Source organism: Schistocerca gregaria, chromosome 2 (assembly GCF_023897955.1).
Source record: "Schistocerca gregaria isolate iqSchGreg1 chromosome 2, iqSchGreg1.2, whole genome shotgun sequence".
NCBI lineage: Eukaryota > Metazoa > Arthropoda > Insecta > Orthoptera > Acrididae > Schistocerca > Schistocerca gregaria.
Genome location: NC_064921.1, coordinates 320,877,386 through 320,896,968, shown reverse-complemented (window position 1 = coordinate 320,896,968; position 19,583 = coordinate 320,877,386). Strand labels below are relative to the sequence as shown.

Here is a 19,583-nt window from a genome sequence, read left to right as displayed (position 1 = left end):
GTTTTACTCTTTTGTTTGTGACTATAGTCTGTGATAGAGTGCATTCGTATGTAAAATTGCAGTCGTGTCTTTGTGCAGACCTTTTAAAATGTTTGTTAGGTGTTGTGAATATTCTTTTTTCCTCATAATTCTCCACATTTTCTACCCATCAAAATTATCGAATGCCTTGATAAAATCAGTGGACGCTAAATGGGCTTCCCTATTATTCTCTCTCTGTTTTTCAATTATTTGATTTGTTATAAATATTGCATCTGTCGTCGAACTGCCCCTTCAAAATCCTATTTGTTCTCTGCCTATAACATTTAACCTCTCGTTCAGTATTCTTGCATAAATTTCGTATGAGGTGTCAAGAAAGCTGATTCCTCTATAGTTACAGAAGTTATTGCCGACTCATTTTTGAGTAGTGATATCACCACGCTTTTGGAATAGCTCTCATTCTCCAGCACATATTAAATAAATGTAGTAATCTCTTTTGTAGTAAGGCGACTCCATATTTTAGCTCATACCACTCACTTATCCGTTTTTTGTGGAGTCTTAATTCATCCACATACATTTGTCTACATACCCTATTTCAAGTTCATTCTCTATATTCTCTGTAGAGAAATTTTCTTTATACCACAAGTTCTTGTAGTGATCTATTCATTTTACCTGTCGTATGTTATTTATTTGAGCAACTTCTTTTTTTTTCGGTTTGATTTAGCATTTTCGTTGTTTTATAAGCTATCACTTACCTTCCGTGAATATCGCTTCCCTTACGCTTATAAACCCGTCCCAAAATTCTTGACGAGCTCGTTTCACTGCTCGATTTGCTGCATTTCTCTCTGTTCGTAAATTCAATGATTCTTCTCTGTTGGTTCATTGAGATACTTAAGATATGCGTCTTGTTTTTTCTTATAACAATTCTGCTGTCCTGATTTTTAACGCTTTCTTGCTTCTTCTCTTTTTCTTTTTTCCTAAGACTTCTTGAACAGCTTTTTTAACTGCAGTTTCTACGTTATTCAATTCCTTCTCTATTTCTTCGGCTTCTTCTTTCTTCTCTAGCTCTTGACCAAGTGTCTTCTGGTACAGTTCTCGTATGCTTTGTTTATTTAGCAGATGTAATTTATAGATTTTTTCCTTCACCTTCTGTCAACTTTTTATTCTGTTACCATTTCGTGTACATATCTATTTGATATATCACCAAGAAATGGTCAGAACCTTTGTCATACCCCAATATACTCTTGTGTCTCTTACTTTGCTTTCTAATTTTTCATTCGTCATAATGTAACAGTTAAGACGCTTAAATCCTCTGGTTGATCATGCACGGATATCTTTCCAGTGGAAGAATGCGTCTGTTACCTTTAGGTTGATGAAAGAAACAAATTCTCTAACCAGTCTTCCATTGTTATTTATGACGTTTTCTCCCATCGTTCCCTCAATGTTTGGGATAGGGTTATTCCTTACCCTTGCATATAAATCGCCTGTCAATATTATTTGATACTTATTGTTATTCTTGTCCAAAACAGATCGCAGTTTGTCATGGAAATCTACAGACTCCCCTTTTCTCCCTTCATGAAGTGTGTAAACTGCAATGATAATCAAATTAAAACTGTAATTCTTTCATTTAAAATGTACTCTACAATTCTCTTTTCCCATATTTTATGTATGTAAATGGCTACCCCTTAGCTTGCTCTCTCCTTTTTTCGTGTTCTGCTATGTAAAATCAAATATTCTCCTACAAACTTGTTTCCCTGTAGCTTTTTCTTTGTTTCTGTTATGAAAGCTATGTCTGTCTCAGCCTTTTTAAATTTTCTGCTCTCTCCTCTTCTTTGTTTGCTAAACCTCTAACATTCCATATTACTACTTTGGTTGCTATTCTTAACCTTTCCTTACCGGCTTCGTCATTGGTTTGTCTGACCTTGATCCGGGGCTGTTTTGGTATTAGCAGTAATGGCCGCTTTACAAGGGCTGCGCAAGTATGGTTGGACAGTGGGGCCGCCAATTTGCAGCCTTCCAGATCGCCTGATTTTCTTTTAAAGGTTTACTTTCCTAGGAAGGCTGGCTTCCCTACACTTGAGAGTCCTCCCTATCCTTTACTTATAGCTGGAGATGTCAGCAAAAGGGACACAGGAAGGACAGGCTTAGTAAATGAGAAAGAGACCAATAAACAGTTGTGAGACACACTAAGTCTTGTTCCTCCCCTTCGGTCTATCCGGCTTGTGTGATCCTTCTGGGAGCTAAGCTACCGCCGTCATAGTCATTCAGATTCAGAGCACGCAAACCTCCTAGCCCGCACGGACGGTGCTACGCTAAAGCGGTGGCCCTTGAGGAGCATTTGTTAATATTTATGGTATATTTTTAATATAAATGGTATATAAATATGCACTACATAAAGAGGAAACGTAATTAGCAGGAAACTCTAAATGTTCCTGACAGGCCTCGCGGAGTGGCCGCACGGTTTGAGTTGTCATGGCCGGCCGAAGTGGCCGAGCGGTTCTAGGCGCTACAGTCTGGAACCGCGCGACCGCTACGGTCGCAGGTTCGAATCCTGCCTCGGGCATGGACGCGTGTGATGTCCTTAGGTTAGTTAGGTTTAAGTAGTTCTAAGTTCTAGGGGACTGATGAAAAAAAAATGGTTCAAATGGCTCTGAGCACTATGGGACTGAACTGCTGTGGTCATTAGTCCCCTACAACTTAGAACTACTTAAACCTAACTAACCTAAGGACATCGCACACATCCATGCCCGAGGCAGTATTCGAACCTGGGACCGTAGCAGTCGCACGGTTCCGGACTGCGCGCCTAGAACCGCGAGACCACCGCGGCCGGCGGGACTGATAACCTCAGAAGTTAAGTCCCATAGTGCTCAGAGCCATTTGAACCATTTTGTTTTAGGGGTGATGTCACGGACTGCGAGGCCCCATCCGCCGGAAGTTCGAGCCGTCCCTCGGGCATGGGTGTACGTGTTGTTCTTACTGTTAGCAATTTTTACACTATAGTCCAATAAACTTTTGGACAGACATGGGTATAGAAATATAAATATGTAGTACATTAAGGGAAACGTTGTTAGCAAAAACCTCGAAGAATTCCTGACAGTTTTAATTTGTTACACGATACTCCACTAAAATTCAAACCGATACAAGCTGTATATTTTTTTAAACGATGTGCTGATTTTATGTTAAAATCAACTTCGAGTAAGAAAGTGCTGTGCTGTGAAAATGTGCGGTTTCCGGCCGGCCGTAATGACGGAGCGGTACTAGGCGCAACAGTCTGGAAGCGAGCGACCGCTACGGTCGCAGGTTCGAACCCTGCCTCGGGCATGGATGTGTGTGATGTCGTTAGGTTAGTTAGGTTTAAGTAGTTCTAAGGTCTAGGGGACTGCCGACCTCAGAAGTTAAGTCCCATAGTGCTCAGAGCCATTTGAACCATTTGTGCAGTTTCGTTTTCTTTCTCACAATGAGTTTTAACTTAGATATCAAGACATTTAAAACATCACACAATTTTTTTGTTCCGAGTATATTCTATCTCTTTATACATTCTTTTAAACAAAAACTGTATACACAACGATGTGCTGTTTTGCTTTCTCTTTCGTAGTCTGTCTTAAGAGAAAAACGAATGTTGTATTTACAACTTATAGACTGATGATTAGAATACTATTTTGCAGTGCTACCCGTTCACAGATTAAAACTATGAGAAATACTGTCAGTGAAGCTACTATCCTCACAGATTCAGCAGCTAGAGAGGTGTCTCTTATACGCCTTACATTACTGATCCCAACCGATTTACATATTCATTTTAAGTGACTTCACTTCTCAATGTATGTTTTGTTTGGTATAACGATAAGGAAGGCTGAAGATCAGAGAAAGAGGGGAAATGGCCAGAGAGAGGAATGAAGAGGAGATGGTCAGTGAAAGGGAACAGGAGAAGAAGATAGACAAAGAGAGGGCGAAAAGGGGGAGATGGAGAAAGAGAGAGGGAAGAGGGATTGGGCAGAGAGAGTGGGGAGAAGAAGATGAGGATGTATATACAATTCAAATGCATATTCAGGAACTGCAAAGCATTGGCAGATTCGCTAGTATTGTATATTGACTGTTTTTCCCTATATCAAAAGTATATCAGAGTTCATGCACAATTTTACCTTGCTGAATTCTTATTCTGGGTCGGGAAATCCCACGAATGTGTCTCGATTTTTCTGAAGACTGGCTTCCAAAATCAAATGCAACATCAGAAATACCTTCTGGTGCTTTATCTTTGCTAAAAACCAAATCCCCAAATCAGTTGTGTGCCGTTTCCCCTGTAGATTTTTGCTGAAAACTATATGTAAGTCGAACTGAAATAGCGATTGAGACTGAATATTATGCGGGTGAAAGACTTGACGGCTTGTGATAGAGTGTGTCGAATTTGTAGAGTTGATACATTAGGAAGGCAGCTCAACTAGCTGCTAAATGAATTTAAGAATATCATTAAAATTTTCTGTTATTTTTGGCAATCTGCCTTGATTTGCGGAAGACTGCTGCTGCATGGAGAGACTCGTGTGTGACAGTGGGCGGTGCCGTTTGTGTTGCAGGAGGTATGAGGGAGGCGCAGTGAGGGTCGCCCCCGACGCCCGCCATGGAAGCCGCGTCGCCACATGTGGGCAGGCGCGTGCTGCGCTCCCGCAGGAACAGGTAAGGACAAGGCTGCCAACTGCGAAACCCTTACAAGCCGACGATGTCAACAGTATTTCTCTTTTTTTAACTGAGATCAGGCCAAAGAACCACACAATGCCAACCGGCTCCCACGTCACCATCTGATATATGACGTCATTTTGATGCGGTATGAAGGGGCATGTGGTCAGCACCCCATTGAAGTCATTCCACCAAGGAGAAGTCCTTACAATGCCAGAACTGAAGCCAGGTTCGCTGCAGCGTAATTAGCTATGGAAGCGGACGGGTCACGAACCTTAGCGTCCGATAATTCAGTCCGTTGGAGACTGATTTAGCAAAGAAATGCGTTCTGACAAAATTATCCATTATCCTTTCAAAAAATCATGATCTGGTCGCTCATTAAACATAAAGGCAATATTCGAGTATTGCCCATGAACAGATCGGCATTGCAGCATCTACAATTCTGAGTGCTTCAATGACTCGAGCACGAAGGGCATTATGTACACGCGGTCCTTTATGCAACTCCACGTAAAGAACCTATTGGCGTGACATCTCGCGAGCGTGGAGCGTGGGCTCATGCTATAGCTCTGTGGTTTTCAACCTTTCTTAGACCACTACCCCTGCGTGCAATCAAACATTAGCCAGTCTCCCCACCCACCCCCTTGTCCACTGTTGCCGCTTCCTTTCCCCCCATATTGTCACCAACACAGCATCTAACTAAACTGTAGAATGAAAGACTTTTCTTGGAACAATTTATTTTTAAAATGATGAAAGATAATTTATGTTTAGTTCATGTGTTGATGTGTGAGTGTGTTTGTTAGAATGAATGGCGAAGATATTCGTAGTGCATCGCAAGGACTACCTACAACTCCTTCTCAGGTAAGAAAGCTAACTGTCCACAGTGAGGGTACACATTACGAAACATACGTCCCCTACAGTACTCCTGTTCACTTCAGCACGTGTTGGACATGCACGCTACAATTCTATTTAAAATCAAACAGGGTCAGATGTGTGCACTACACTTACAGTTTGTAAGTCAGTTGATTGCTGCACTCCTTACTTCTGAACTTGCTCCCATTGTCAGCAACTTGGGCGCCCCTACGTATAATTTGGCCAAATACTTAGCTTCAGTCCTCAAGCCATACGTGGGAAAATGTGAACATCACATATAAAATTCGTTCGACTTTATTCGACGATTAAAATGGTTGTACTGTGGTCCTTTTGACTTGCTCGTCAGCTTTGACGTTATGTCTCTCTTTACTCGGGTTCCTCTTGAAGAGTCCCTGTCACTAACCGGTGAGAAATTGGATGAAGAAACCACCAAGTTATGTCGTCATGTGTTGACTTCAACGTATTTTCTTTTTAATTATATATATTTTGAGCAAACTGAGTCCACTCTCCCCTATAGTCGCCAAACTTTTTATGGAAGGCTTTCAGGACATGCCACTCGAAACTTCGTTTCTTAAACCAAAGTGTTTTTTGAGATACGCTGATGACATTTTTATGGTTTGGCCACATGGAATTGATGCTTTGAATCGCTTTTTAGATCATTTTAAGTGTCTACATCAGAGTATTCAACTTACTATGAAAATTGAAAGTGATGGTAAACTTCCATTCCTTGATGTTTTAGTTCAAAGAAAGGACGAAGGGACTTTTGGACACTGTGTTTATTGGAAACCTACTCGTACTGGCCGCTATCTTCATGCGACCAGCTGTCATCCACCACACCAACGTAGTGGAATTTTGCGGACTCTGGTGAAAAGAGCTTATGCCATTTCTGACGAGGAACATTTGAAAGAAGTACTTGATAATTTGAAGACTGTTTTTAAACAAAATATACGTAACAGCAAATATGCCGTGCTCTTCAGTTTGGTCCGTCACGCAAGCCAATAGAGGATACTTTTGAAGCTGTTGCTTATTTACCCTTTGCGTAAAGTATACCATCCAAAATTTCAAGAATTTTTAAGAAAATATGATATTAAAAGTGTTTTCACGCCATTGGCCAAGACTAGAGCCCTTATTGGCTCAGTTAAATATGATTTGGGCTTGAGGAAGCCCGCGGGTTATATCGTGTCACTGTGGAAAGAAGTATATTGGTAAAACTACTCGAACTGTTCAGGACCGGTGTGTGGAACATCGTCGGAACACTCGGTTGTTCCAGCCTGAGAAGTCGGCAGTGGCGGAATACAGCCTTAACGAAGGACACAGGATGATGTATGACAAGACAAAATTGACCGCTCCTGCTGCTCGCTATTGGAAATGTGTTCTTAAAGAATCCACTGAAATTAGATTATCAAGTAATATTATTAACAGGGATTAAGGTTTTCCTCTAAGTAAGATATGGAATCCAATTTTGTCCGACATTAAACAACAACGGCCTTCTTTTCGATCATTGGATTCTTCGAGCTAGTGCTGTTGCGATTTACCGTTTCTGCCGTCTTCTCCCACCGGCGCGCTGCGTGTCTACTTGCCGCCAGGAGGCGCTGCCCATCATGCGTTAGATGAGTATGTGCCAAGCAAGATCGTAAGAGATGGGAAAGAGCCACCGTGGTACAACAACCGAGTTAGAAAACTGCTGCGGAAGCAAAGGGAACTTCACAGCAAACATAAACATAGCCAAAGCCTTGCAGACAAACAAAAATTACGCGAAGCGAAATACAGTGTGAGGAGGGCTATGCGAGAGGCTTTCAATGAATTCGAAAGTAAAGTTCTATGTACTGACTTGGCAGAAAATCCTAAGAAATTTTGGTCCTATGTCAAAGCGGTAGGTGGATCAAAACAAAATGTCCAGACACTCTGTGACCAAAATGGTACTGAAACAGAGGATGACAGACTAAAGGCCGAATTAATAAATGTCTTCTTCCAAAGCTGTTTCACAGAGGAAGACTGAACTGTGCTTCCTTCTCTAGATTGTCGCACAGTTGACAAAATGGTAGATATCGAAGTAGACGACGGAGGAATAGAGAAACAATTAAAATCGCTCAAAAGAGGAAAGGTCGCTGGTCCTGATGGAATACCAGTTCGATTTTACACAGAGTACGCGAAGGAACTTGCCCCCCTTCTTGCAGCGGTGTACCGTAGGTCTCTAGAAGAGCGAAGCGCTCCAAAGGATTGGAAAAGGGCACAGGTCATCCCCGTTTTCAAGAAGGGACGTCGAACAGATGTGCAGAACTATAGACCTATATCTCTAACGTCGATCAGTTGTAGAATTTTGGAACACGTATTATGTTCGAGTATAATGTCTTTTATGGAGACTAGAAATCTACTCTGTAGGAATCAGCATGGGTTTCGAAAAAGACGATCGTGTGAAACCCAGCTCGCGCTATTCGTCCACGAGACTCAGAGGGCCTTAGACACGGGTTCACAGGTAGATGCCGTGTTTCTTGACTTCCGCAAGGCGTTTGACACAGTTCCCCACAGTCGTTTAATGAACAAAGTAAGAGCATACGGACTATCAGATAAATTGTGTGGTTGGATTGAGGAGTTCCTAGATAACAGAACGCAGTATGTCATTCTCAATGGAGAGAAGTCTTCCGAAGTAAGAGTGATTTCAGGTGTGCCGCAGGGGAGTGTCATAGGACCGTTGCTATTCACAATATACATAAATGACCTGGTGGATGACATCGGAAGTTCACTGAGGCTTTTTGCAGATGATGCTGTGGTGTATCGAGAGGTTGCGATAATGGAAATTGTACTGAAATGCAGGAGGATCTGCAGCGAATTGACGCATGGTGCACGGAATGGCAATTGAATCTCAATGTAGCGAAGTGTAATGCGATGCGAATACATAGAAAGATAAGTCCCTTATCATTTAGCTACAAAATAGCAGGTCAGCAACTGGAAGCAGTTAATTCCATAAATTATCTGGGAGTACGCATTAGGAGTGATTTAAAATGGAATGATCATATAAAGTTGATCGTCGGTAAAGCAGATGCCAGACTGAGATTCATTGGAAGAATCCTAAGGAAATGCAATCCGACAACAAAGGAAGTAGGTTACAGTACGCTTGTTCGCCCAATGCTTGAATACTGCTCAGCAGTGTGGGATCCGTACCAGGTAGAGTTGATATAAGACATAGAGAAGATCCAACGGAGAGCAGCGCGCTTCGTTACAGTATCATTTAGTAATCGCGAAAGCGTTACGGAGATAGATAAACTCCAGTGGAAGACTCTGCAGGAGAGACGCTCAGTAGCTCGGTACGGGCTTTTGTTAAAGTTTCGAGAACATACCTTCACCGAAGAGTCAAGCAGTATATTGCTCCCTCCTACGTATATCTCGCGAAGAGACCATGAGGATAAAATCAGAGAGATTAGAGCCCACACAGAAGCATACTGACAATCCTTCTTTCCACGTACAATACGAGACTGGAATAGAAGGGAGAACCGATAGAGGTACTCAGGGTACCCTCCGCCACACACCGTCAGGTGGCTTGCGGAGTATGGATGTAGATGTAGATGTAGATGTAGATCATCTCGCGCACGCACGTGCTCTGTCCGTGGTGTATAAGGGTTTTCGTCGTAGTGGCTGGAACCCCATCGTCCCTCCTATGTGACTATCCACAATTCCAACTCCCGGTTTTCTACCCTTCTGCCGGCGTGCCCCAAGGTTCTGTCCTTTCCCCTCTCCTCTATCTCCTGTACACTGCTGATATGCCTAAACCTCCCCCTCCTGTTCATCTTCTCCAGTTCGCTGATGACACCGCCTTCCTAGCCCTTTATCCTACCCTTCAACGGTCCCAACGTACCCTCCAAACCCACCAGACCAATTCTCCACTTGGTACAACCAGTGGTTCCTCCGTGTTAATCCCTCCAAGACCCAGGCGATCATCATAGGCCGCACCACCCGCTCCTTCCGCCTCAATGATTTCTACCTCACCATTTATGGCCGTCCTATCCACCTCACTCTTACCCTCCTTGGCCTCACACTCGACCGCCACCTCACCTGGACTCCCCATCTCCTTAACATCCAAAACAAAGCTCTCAACCGCCTCCCCCTCCTGAAACTCCTGTCCGGCCGGACGTGGGGTCTGCATCCTTCCACCATCCTTCACACCTACAAATCCTTGATCCGCCCCATCCTCTGTTATCGTCAGTAACCGAATCCGCTGGATCTGTTTTATCTTCTTTTCGGTTTTAATCTTTTTCTCGCATAGAATAAGCCTTTCTGGGAGACATTTTGGTAATCAAATGGTTCAAATGGCTCTGGGCACTATGGGACTTAACATCTGAGGTCATCAGTTCCCTAGAACTTAGAACTACTTAACCCTAACTAATCTAAGGACGTCACACACCTCCATGCCCGAGGTAGGATTCGAACTTGCGGCCGACCGTAGCAGTCGCGCGCTTCCGGGATGAAGAGGCTAGAACCGCTCGGCCACAGCGGCCGGTGGTAATCATTTCTTCGCTTTTCCAATCAGTTAGAATATCCATGGACTTCCACATCAGCCAACATCTGCTTGCCAACTAATTTGTGTCTGAGGAGATAATAAATATTTCGTGTGGCTCATTGACCGTGTGCAATTCTTTCAATTCGACGCCACTTCGCCTACTTTCATGTCCCTATCAATCCCGGTTACCCGCACAGAGAAAAGGGAGCTACAGTTTAACGTCAAATCCAGCCTGACGTCTCCTCACATCGTTGAGAGGTGAAGGCTACGTTAATTGTAGACGAGTAGTCCGACCGTGGTTCGGTCCAACGATCTCTCGATTGCCAGGCACACAGTTCACCATTACATCGCCAGAGAGGACCTGCAACACTTCCTGAGGGAACGCCTGATATCACTACTGTTTTACTCGAAGACTTTGCATCAGTTACTACGAACTGTGACCTTTCTGACAGAAAATCGCGAATCCACTCACACAACTGAGACAATAAGCCATAGGCACAAATTTCATTATAAGCCGCTTGTGAGGGAAACGATATTTTCTGAATCCGTGCTAACTCCGTTTCAGTAGATCTTAACATCGAGGTAATTCATAATGTTCAAACATAGTATATGTTCCAAAATCCTACTGCAAACCGACGTCAGTGTTATGGGTCTGTAATTCAATGAATTACTCCTATGTCCTTTCTTGAGCATTGGTGCGATCTATAGAGCTTCCCAGTCTTCAGGTACGCAGTTTTCGTTGATCGAGCGTTGTATATGACTGTTAAGTATCGAGTTACTATTTCAGCATACTCTGAAAGGAACATAATTGCTATGCAATTTGGACCGAGAGATTTCCCTTTATTAAGTAATTTGAGTTGCTTTGCTACATCGAAGATATCTGCTAAGTTACTCATGTTAGCAGCAGTTCTTGATTCGGATTCTTCTTTTGGAGGAATTTTGGAAAACCATATTTAGTAACTAAGTTCAAAAAGAAGATAATGTGTTCATATGATCCATTAAAAAGCTTTGGTTAAAGGTTTTACTGGAAAGAAAAACAAGTGGCAAAAAGTGCGGCGTGAAATGACATATGTATTATTATTATTATGGTTATTATTATTACCTCATTGAAATTGAGAAGCGTAGTGGCATTTATTTGGGTATAAAAAAACACAGGCTAAAATTCTGTGGACATATTAAACGAACGAAACCAACGAAATTAACTAGAAAGGCTGTGAAATTGTAGAAAAAACTAAAACTGAAACAATAAAATGCATCGGTGCAAAAAAAGAAGAACCAAAGCATGAGTACCACAACTATATACACCAGAAAGAAAAAAAAATAGGCGGAAAATTAAGGATTGGATACCTGACTTGCCTGAAAGACCCAAGAACACCGAAGCAGCATGGTAAGGCGTCAGGAAAAAGCCCATTCTGAGAGAATAAAAATAATAGGAGTATAAAGAAAAGATAAATCAGAACTCTGAAAAATGTCCTGTCTTGTGTTTCACATGGTTAATAATAATAAGAATCATTATTATTGTTATTATGTTACACTTTCCTTTCTACAGCTATGCTACAATTGAACTTCTATGTCTGATCGCATCCACATCGACGAAACATTAGACTTTCTTTTTCTTTTAACCTTGCTGCACTGAAATCAATACAGACTGATAAGTCCAACGCTCTTTCTAATAGTTCCAGAATCTCTCTGACCGCTACTGCACCACAGGGAAGTTGTCTATTTTTCTTATATGTAGTGTGTTTAGGAGAGCCTGTATCTGGTTTCCGTGACGCGAGGCATGATGTGCCCACATCTGTAAACATCGTGTATATTCGTGTCTGCACGCCCCACGTGAAGCTCCGTACGCCGTATATCTCGACCATTGGACACCGTTCGAGCGTGTAATCTGCTCTCAGTGCCGAGTCTACATCTACAATCTACAACCACATAATTGCTCTGCGACTCACGATTAAGTGCCTCCCGGAGGGTTCATCGAACCACCTTCAAGCTATTTCTCTACCGTTCCATTATCAAACAGCGCGCAGGAAAAATGAACACTTAAATCTATCCGTGCGAGCTTAGATTTCTATTATTTTATCGTTCCTCCTTATGTAGGTGGGTGACAACAAAATATTTTCGCTTTCTGAGGAGAACGTTAGTAATTGAAATTTTATGAGAACGCCCTGTCACAACGAAAATCACCTCTGCATTAATGATTGCCACTCCAATTCGCGTCTCATATCCCCTATCGCGCGATAATACAAAACGAACTGCTCTTGAACTTTTTAGATATCTTCCGTCAATCTCATAAGTTGTGAATCCCACACCACACAGTAATACTCCCATAGTAGAACTGTTTTTCCAAGCGTTCTGCCAATAAATCACTGACTTCAGTTTGCTTTCCCCACAACATTATTTATGCGATCGTTTCAATTTATGTTATTCATAACAGTAATCCCTAAGTATTTATTTAAATTCACAGCTTTTTGATTTGTGTATTCTATCCTGTAACCGAAACGGATTCCTTTTAGTACTCATGTGGTTGACTTCACACTATCCATTATTTAGAGTCAATTCCCATTTTCGCACCATACAAATATCTTGTCTAAGTAGTTTTGCAATTTTTTAGAACATTTGATTACTTTATAGGACGGTAAATGACAGCATCATATGCAAACAATCTAAGAGGGGTGCTCAGATTGTCTCCTAAATTGCTTACGTAGATCAGGAACAACAAATGTCCTATAACACTTCCTTGGGACAACACCAAGTATTTCTTCTGTTTTACTCAATGACTTTCTGTTAGTAACTACGAACTGTGACCTTTCTGACAGGAAATATTGAATCTAGTCGCGCAACTGAGACGATACTCAATAGGCACGCAATTTAATTGGAAGTCGCTTGTGAGGAACGGTGTCAAAAGCATTCTGTAAATCTAAAAATATGCAATAAGTTCGACATACCCTGTATATAGCACTCATTACTGTGTGAAAATAAAGAGCTAACTGTGTTTCACAAGAACGATATTTTCTGAATCCTTGTTGTCTGTTTGTCAATAAATCTTTTTCTTCGAGGTAGCCCATAATGTTTGAACACAGTACATGTTCCAAAATCATACTGCAAATCGACTTTAGCGGTATGCGTCTGTAATTCAGCGCATTACTCCTATTTGCTTTCTTGGGTATTGTAAAATTTCTCAGTCTTTAAATAATGTAACTTCCCAGGCTTTATAAACGGATCTTTCGACGAGCGAGTTATTTTATACGATTGCTAAGTATGGAGCCATTGTATCCCCAATCTCTGAGATCAACCTGACTGGTGTATATGGACCAGAGGCTTGGTAACGGTGTTCCATGGTAAGAATGTCGTAGTGAAAGCGTTCACCATGTTCATTGCTTACGGCTCCCAAATTTTCCGGGAAGAAATCAAGATGACAATGTAAAAAGTGAATTTTAAGCGACATCCTACACCCCATGTTCTTATAGTTGTCCAACAGATCATTAACGATGGTAACATAGCTTTTGTCTTTTCTGTTACGCAAAAAGCCATTCACAATTGCTTTAAAAGAAGACCAAGCAGCTAATTGGATATCTGAGATTTTGGCATCAAAGGTTGGATCTTTCAGCAATTTTCTTATTTGTGGTCCAACAAATATACCCTCTTTCAGCTTTGCCTCACTTTATTTGGGAAACTTTTCTTTTAAGTGATTGAAGGCCTCACCTTCTTTATCCAGAGCTTTTACAAAGTTCTTGATAAGGCCCAGCTTGATATGAAGAGGAGGCAAAAGGACTTTTCGGGCTCAACCAATAGGGTATTTTTCACATTTACGTTTCCAGCAAATATGACTTCCTTATAGGCCATTCCTTGACTATATAGTTGTTATTGTTGTCACGGCTGTCCCAGAGGCACAAAAAGCATCAGTATTTCGTGAATCCACCCTGTAAACCTGTAAGAAGTGCAACATCTTTTAAATCACAGCAAAGCTGCCATTCATGATCCTTATATGTGATTGCCTCTAGCAGCATAGCCATGATTTCATTAGTTTCTTTCGTGTCTACTGCGTGAGCCAAAGGTACCGATGGAAATTAATTGCCATTATGCAATAGTACTGCTTTCAAGCTGGTTTTACTGGATTCAATAAATAGTCACCACTCCTGTGGATTTTGTTGTACACCCATCTGCATCATCAGGCTATTGACATCTCTACATACACAAATTGAATTCTGCATATCGAAATATTAAGCAAAGGAAGCACCTCCTGATCTGAAACAGGAAATTTTTGTCCCTGGAGCTAGAAGGTTCCTTTGTTACAGACTCGGTCCCAAGAGTTCAGATTGCTGTTTCGAAAGTTTTAAATCGCGAACCAAATCGTTCAATTCGTTTTGATTAAAGAACTGAGGCAAAGTGTCATGATATTGAGGGCAGTACTCTTCTATATGTTCAATATTTTCTGATTCACTTGACACGGTGTCTGGTTCCGTGGCTTTCAAGTTACAGATAGGAACAGGCAACCCCTCATCATTGGGCACAGGCAAATGCACTGAAGATATATTTGGATACTTTACTTTATGTCTAGTTTTGCTTGAATGTCCCGAAATATTTGTTAGACAGAAGTAAAAGTCTGAATAATGGTTTTAGGCTCACACCGCACCATCGGAACAGCGAATGGCATGGCTCGGCGTTTTCCTTTCAACCACTCGGTTAAGGTTGTAGTACAGGTGCAAAATACAATTTATATGCCTTCTTAACCAAATCAGTGATTGGTTTTCTTTGGGCTTTTGGAGTGAATTTCCCACACACATAACAAAAGTTGTCAAGGATCTCTTTCACACCACTGGATTATCACACCAACCATTTACTGACGATTTGTAGATCTTCTAGCTCTCCTCTGCAAATCAAAAACAAACAATTAAACAGCAAAACAGAAAAACAGCAAAAAGCGAAACGCTGAATGCGAAAAATAAAAAACCTTTAAAAACTCAAAAAGGGTACTTGCTAGAACATTTTGAAAGGTATATTCGAAGTCATCACACCATCCCAGATACAAAATGGTTGTTGACTAGTGTAATGGTACAGTGTATCTTCTGCCACGCACCGTACGGTAGCACGCGGAGTATGTATATAGATGCAGATGTAGCTGTAGGTGTCCCAGAGTCTGCCAGTCCAAATTCTTCAGCATTTCTGTGACACCGTCCCACGGGTGAAACAAACCTGTGGCCTTTCATCCTGCTCTTCTTTGGATACATTCAATATCCCCCGTTAGTCGTATTTGGTACGGGTACCACACACTTGAGCAGTATTCTAGGATGCGTCGAACGGACATTTTGTAAGCAGTCTCTTTTGCAGATTGATTGCACTTCCCTTGTATGCTACCAATAAACCTACAACTGATCCTTTGTTATCATTCCACTTCCTATCCCTACAAAGTGTTCCACCCAGGTATTTATATGAGTTGATCGATTTAAGCCATAGGGTACAAAGTTTCTTTCTTTTTTGAAATGCGTAATTGAACATTTAGCAAGTAAGTTGCTGATCTTTGAACCACTTCGAAAACTTACCGCAATCTGACTCAATATTTGTGCAGCTTTTTTCACGCAGTACTTCGCATCATCTGCGAGAAGTCGGAGGTTACTCTTAGTATTCTCCGCATAGGCCATTAATATTCAGCGTGAACTGCAAGGGTTACAAAACACTTTCCTGCGGCACATACGATGTTATTTTACATATGACTATGACTCTCTATCCAAGATAACTTACTGCGTCCTCCCTACCAAAATCTTCTCATTCGAGTCGGAAATTTCGCTTGATACCCTATGCGATCGTACTTTTGACAAAAAGCGCAGATATGGTACCGAGTCAAATGCTTTCCGAAATGGAAAAATCTACTTGACTGCCTTGAACCAAGGCTTTCAGTAAGTAATGTGAGAAAAGCGCGAGTTTGGTTTTGCATGATCGTTGTTTTCGGAATTCATACTAAACTCCTGGAAATGGAAAAAAGAACACATTGACACTGGTGTGTCAGACCCACCATACTTGCTCCGGACACTGCGAGAGGACTGTACAAGCAATGATCACACGCACGGCACAGCGGACACACCAGGAACCGCGGTGTTGGCCGTCGAATGGCGCTAGCTGCGCAGCATTTGTGCACCGCCGCCGTCAGTGTCAGCCAGTTTGCCGTGGCATACGGAGCTCCATCGCAGTCTTTAACACTGGTAGCATGCCGCGACAGTGTGGACGTGAACCGTATGTGCAGTTGACGGACTTTGAGCGAGGGCGAATAGTGGGCATGCGGGAGGCCGGGTTGACGTACCGCCGAATTGCTCAACACGTGGGGCGTGAGGTCTCCACAGTACATCGATGTTGTCGCCAGTGGTCGGCAGAAGGTGCACATGCCCGTCGACCTGGGACCGGACCGCAGCGACGCACGGATGCACGCCAAGACCGTAGGGTCCTACGCAGTGCCATAGGGGACCGCACCGCCACTTCCCAGCAAATTAGGGACACTGTTGCTCCTGGGGTATCGGCGAGGACCATTCGCAACCGTCTCCATGAAGCTGGGCTACGGTCCCGCACACCGTTAGGCCGTCTTCCGCTCACGCCCCAACATCGTGCAGCCCGCCTCCAGTGGTGTCGCGACAGGCGTGAATGGAGGGACGAATGGAGACGTGTCGTCTTCAGCGATGAGAGTCGCTTCTGCCTTGGTGCCAATGATGGTCGTATGCGTGTTTGGCGCCGTGCAGGTGAGCGCCACAATCAGGACTGCACACGACCGAGGCACACAGGGCCAACACCCGGCATCATGGTGTGGGGAGCGATCTCCTACACTGGCCGTACACCTCTGGTAATCGTCGAGGGGACACTGAATAGTGCACGGTACATCAAAACCGTCATCGAACCCATCGTTGTACCATTCCTAGACCGGCAAGGGAACTTGCTGTTCCAACAGGACAATGCACGTCCGCATGTATCCCGTGCCACCCAACGTGCTCTAGAAGGTGTAAGTCAACTACCCTGGCCAGCAAGATCTCCGGATCTGTCCCCCACTGAGCATGTTTGGGACTGGATGAAGCGTCGTCTCACGCGGTCTGCACGTCCAGCACGAACGCTGGTCCAACTGAGGCGCCAGGTGGAAATGGCATGGCAAGCCGTTCCACAGGACTACATCCAGCATCTCTACGATCGTCTCCATGGGAGAATAGCAGCCTGCATTGCTGCGAAAGGTGGATATACACTGTACTAGTGCCGACATTGTGCATGCTCTGTTCCCTGTGTCTATGTGCCTGTGGTTCTGTCAGTGTGATCATGTGTTGTATCTGACCCCAGGAATGTGTCAATAAAGTTTCCCCTTCCTGGGACAATGAATTCACGGTGTTCTTATTTCAATTTCCAGGAGTGTAGTTGGCTTGGAGGAGGTCATTCTCTTCAACATACATAATTATTTAATACAATTTTAAAATACAGTTTGTTTTCAGTACCAGTTGCACATTTGTATACAAAGTAAAAATGTGTATCTGGGCTGAAAATAAACATTTTAAAAAAATGTTCAAATGTGTGTGAAACCTTATGGGACTTAACTGCTAAGGTCATCAGTGCCTAAGCTTACACACTACTTAACCTCAATTATCCTAAGAACAAACACACACACACCCATGACCGAGGGAGGACTCGAACCTCCGCTGGGACCAGCCGAAGCGACATTTTTAAATTTTTTAAATATCAATACAGCAAATACGGCAAATAATGGAGAAGTGTTATGAGTGCAACAGGGAACTGTATCTATGCTTTATAGATCTAGAAATGGCATATGACCGGGTTCCTAGGAGGAAGTTATTGTCTGTTCTACGAGATTATGGAATAGGAGGTAAACTTTTGCAAGCAATTAAAGGTCTTTACATGTATAGTCAGGCAGCAGTTAGAGTTGACGGTAAATTGAGTTCATGGTTCAGAGTAGTTTCAGGGGTAAGACAAGGCTGCAACCTGTCTCCACTGTTGTTTATAATATTTATGGATCATATGTTGAAAACAATAGACTGGCTGGATGAGATCATGATATGTGAACACAAAATAAGCAGTCTTGCATATGCGGATGACTTAGTTGTGATGGCAGATTCGATTGAAAGTTTGCAAAGTAATATTTCAGAGCTAGATCGGAAATGTAAGGACTATGGTATGAAGATTAGCATCTCCAAAACGAAAGTAATGTCAGTGGGAAAGAAATATAAACGGGTTGAGTGCCAAATAGGAGGAACAAAGTTAGAACAGGTGGACAGTTTCAAGTACTTAGGATGCATATTCTCACAGGATGGCAACATAGTGAAAGAACTGGAAGCGAGGTGTAGCAAAGCTAATGCAGTGAGCGCTCAGCTACGATCTACTCTCTTCTGCAAGAAGGAAGTCAGTACCAAGACTAAGTTATCTGTGCACCGTTAAATCTTTCGACCAACTTTGTTGTATGGGAGCGAAAGCTGGGTGGATTCAGGTTACCTTATCAACAAGGTTGAGGTTATGGATATGAAAGTAGCAAGGATGATTGTAGGTACTAGCAGATGGGAACAATGGCAGGAGGGTGTCCACAATGAGGAAATCAAAGAAAAACTGGGAATGAACTCTATAGATGTAGCAGTCAGGATGAACAGGCTTAGATGGTGGGGTCATGTTACACGCATGGGAGAAGCAAGGTTACCCAAGAGACTCATGGGTTCAGCAGCAGAGGGTAGGAGGAGTCGGGGCAGACCAAGGAGAAGATACCTGGATTTGGTTAAGAATGATTTTGAAGTAATAGGTTTAACATCAGAAGAGGCACCAATGTTAGCACTGAATAGGGGATCATGGAGGAATTTTATAAGGGGGCTATGCTCCAGACTGAACGCTGAAAGGCACAATCAGTCTTAAATGATGATGATGATGATGATGATGATATCAATACAGTTGCTGATTTCTCTCGTGACAAATATGTTAACGACAATGATACCGATGTAAGTTTGAACTCAAAATATGTTCTAAGATTCTAGAGCAAATCGATGTCAAGGATATTGGACGGTAGTTTTGTGGATCACTTCTTGTAGACGATGTGACTTGTGCTTTCTTCCAACCACTAGGCATGATTTTTGTTCGATAAATCTACATTAGATCACAGTTAAAGAGGGACCAGCCGAAACGACATTTTAAAATTGTTTTAAATATCAATAGAATTGCTGATTTCTCTCGTGACAAACATGGTAACTACAGTGATACCGATGTAAGTTTGAACTCAAAATATGTTCTAAGATTCTACAGCACATCGATGTCAATATAAAATCTCTGAATATAAAATCTGATAGGGAATCCATCGGACCCCCGAGATTTGTGCTGCTTTAACTATTTCAGTTGTATCTCGAAGTCACTGACACACCTTCACATACGACCAGAATTTGAGTTAGTTTTCTGAAAGATGATATTCTCCTTCGCTAATATTTTACTTCGGTAGTCATTGAACGCTTCATATATTGTCTCTTGACAGCGAAATGCGTTTCATTCAGAGCTTGTCCATCAGTAGTCCCATGCTTAGTTTTACACCTAGAAGTCTCTATTTATTCAGAAGTTTCTTTAT

At 42.5% G+C, this 19,583-nt stretch overlaps 1 protein-coding gene across 2 annotated transcripts in view; it reads left to right on the top strand.

Annotated features, from left to right (window-relative positions):
- Positions 1–19,583, top strand: part of LOC126336961 (homeobox protein Mohawk) — a 94,086-nt gene that overhangs the window by 45,056 nt on the left and 29,447 nt on the right. For both annotated transcript variants that reach the window (XM_050001162.1, XM_050001163.1), the window contains exon 2: positions 4,545–4,644. In XM_050001162.1, the coding sequence (XP_049857119.1) occupies positions 4,589–4,644 (56 nt within the window). In that variant the 5' untranslated portion in view covers positions 4,545–4,588. The remainder of the gene's footprint in view (positions 1–4,544; positions 4,645–19,583) is intronic.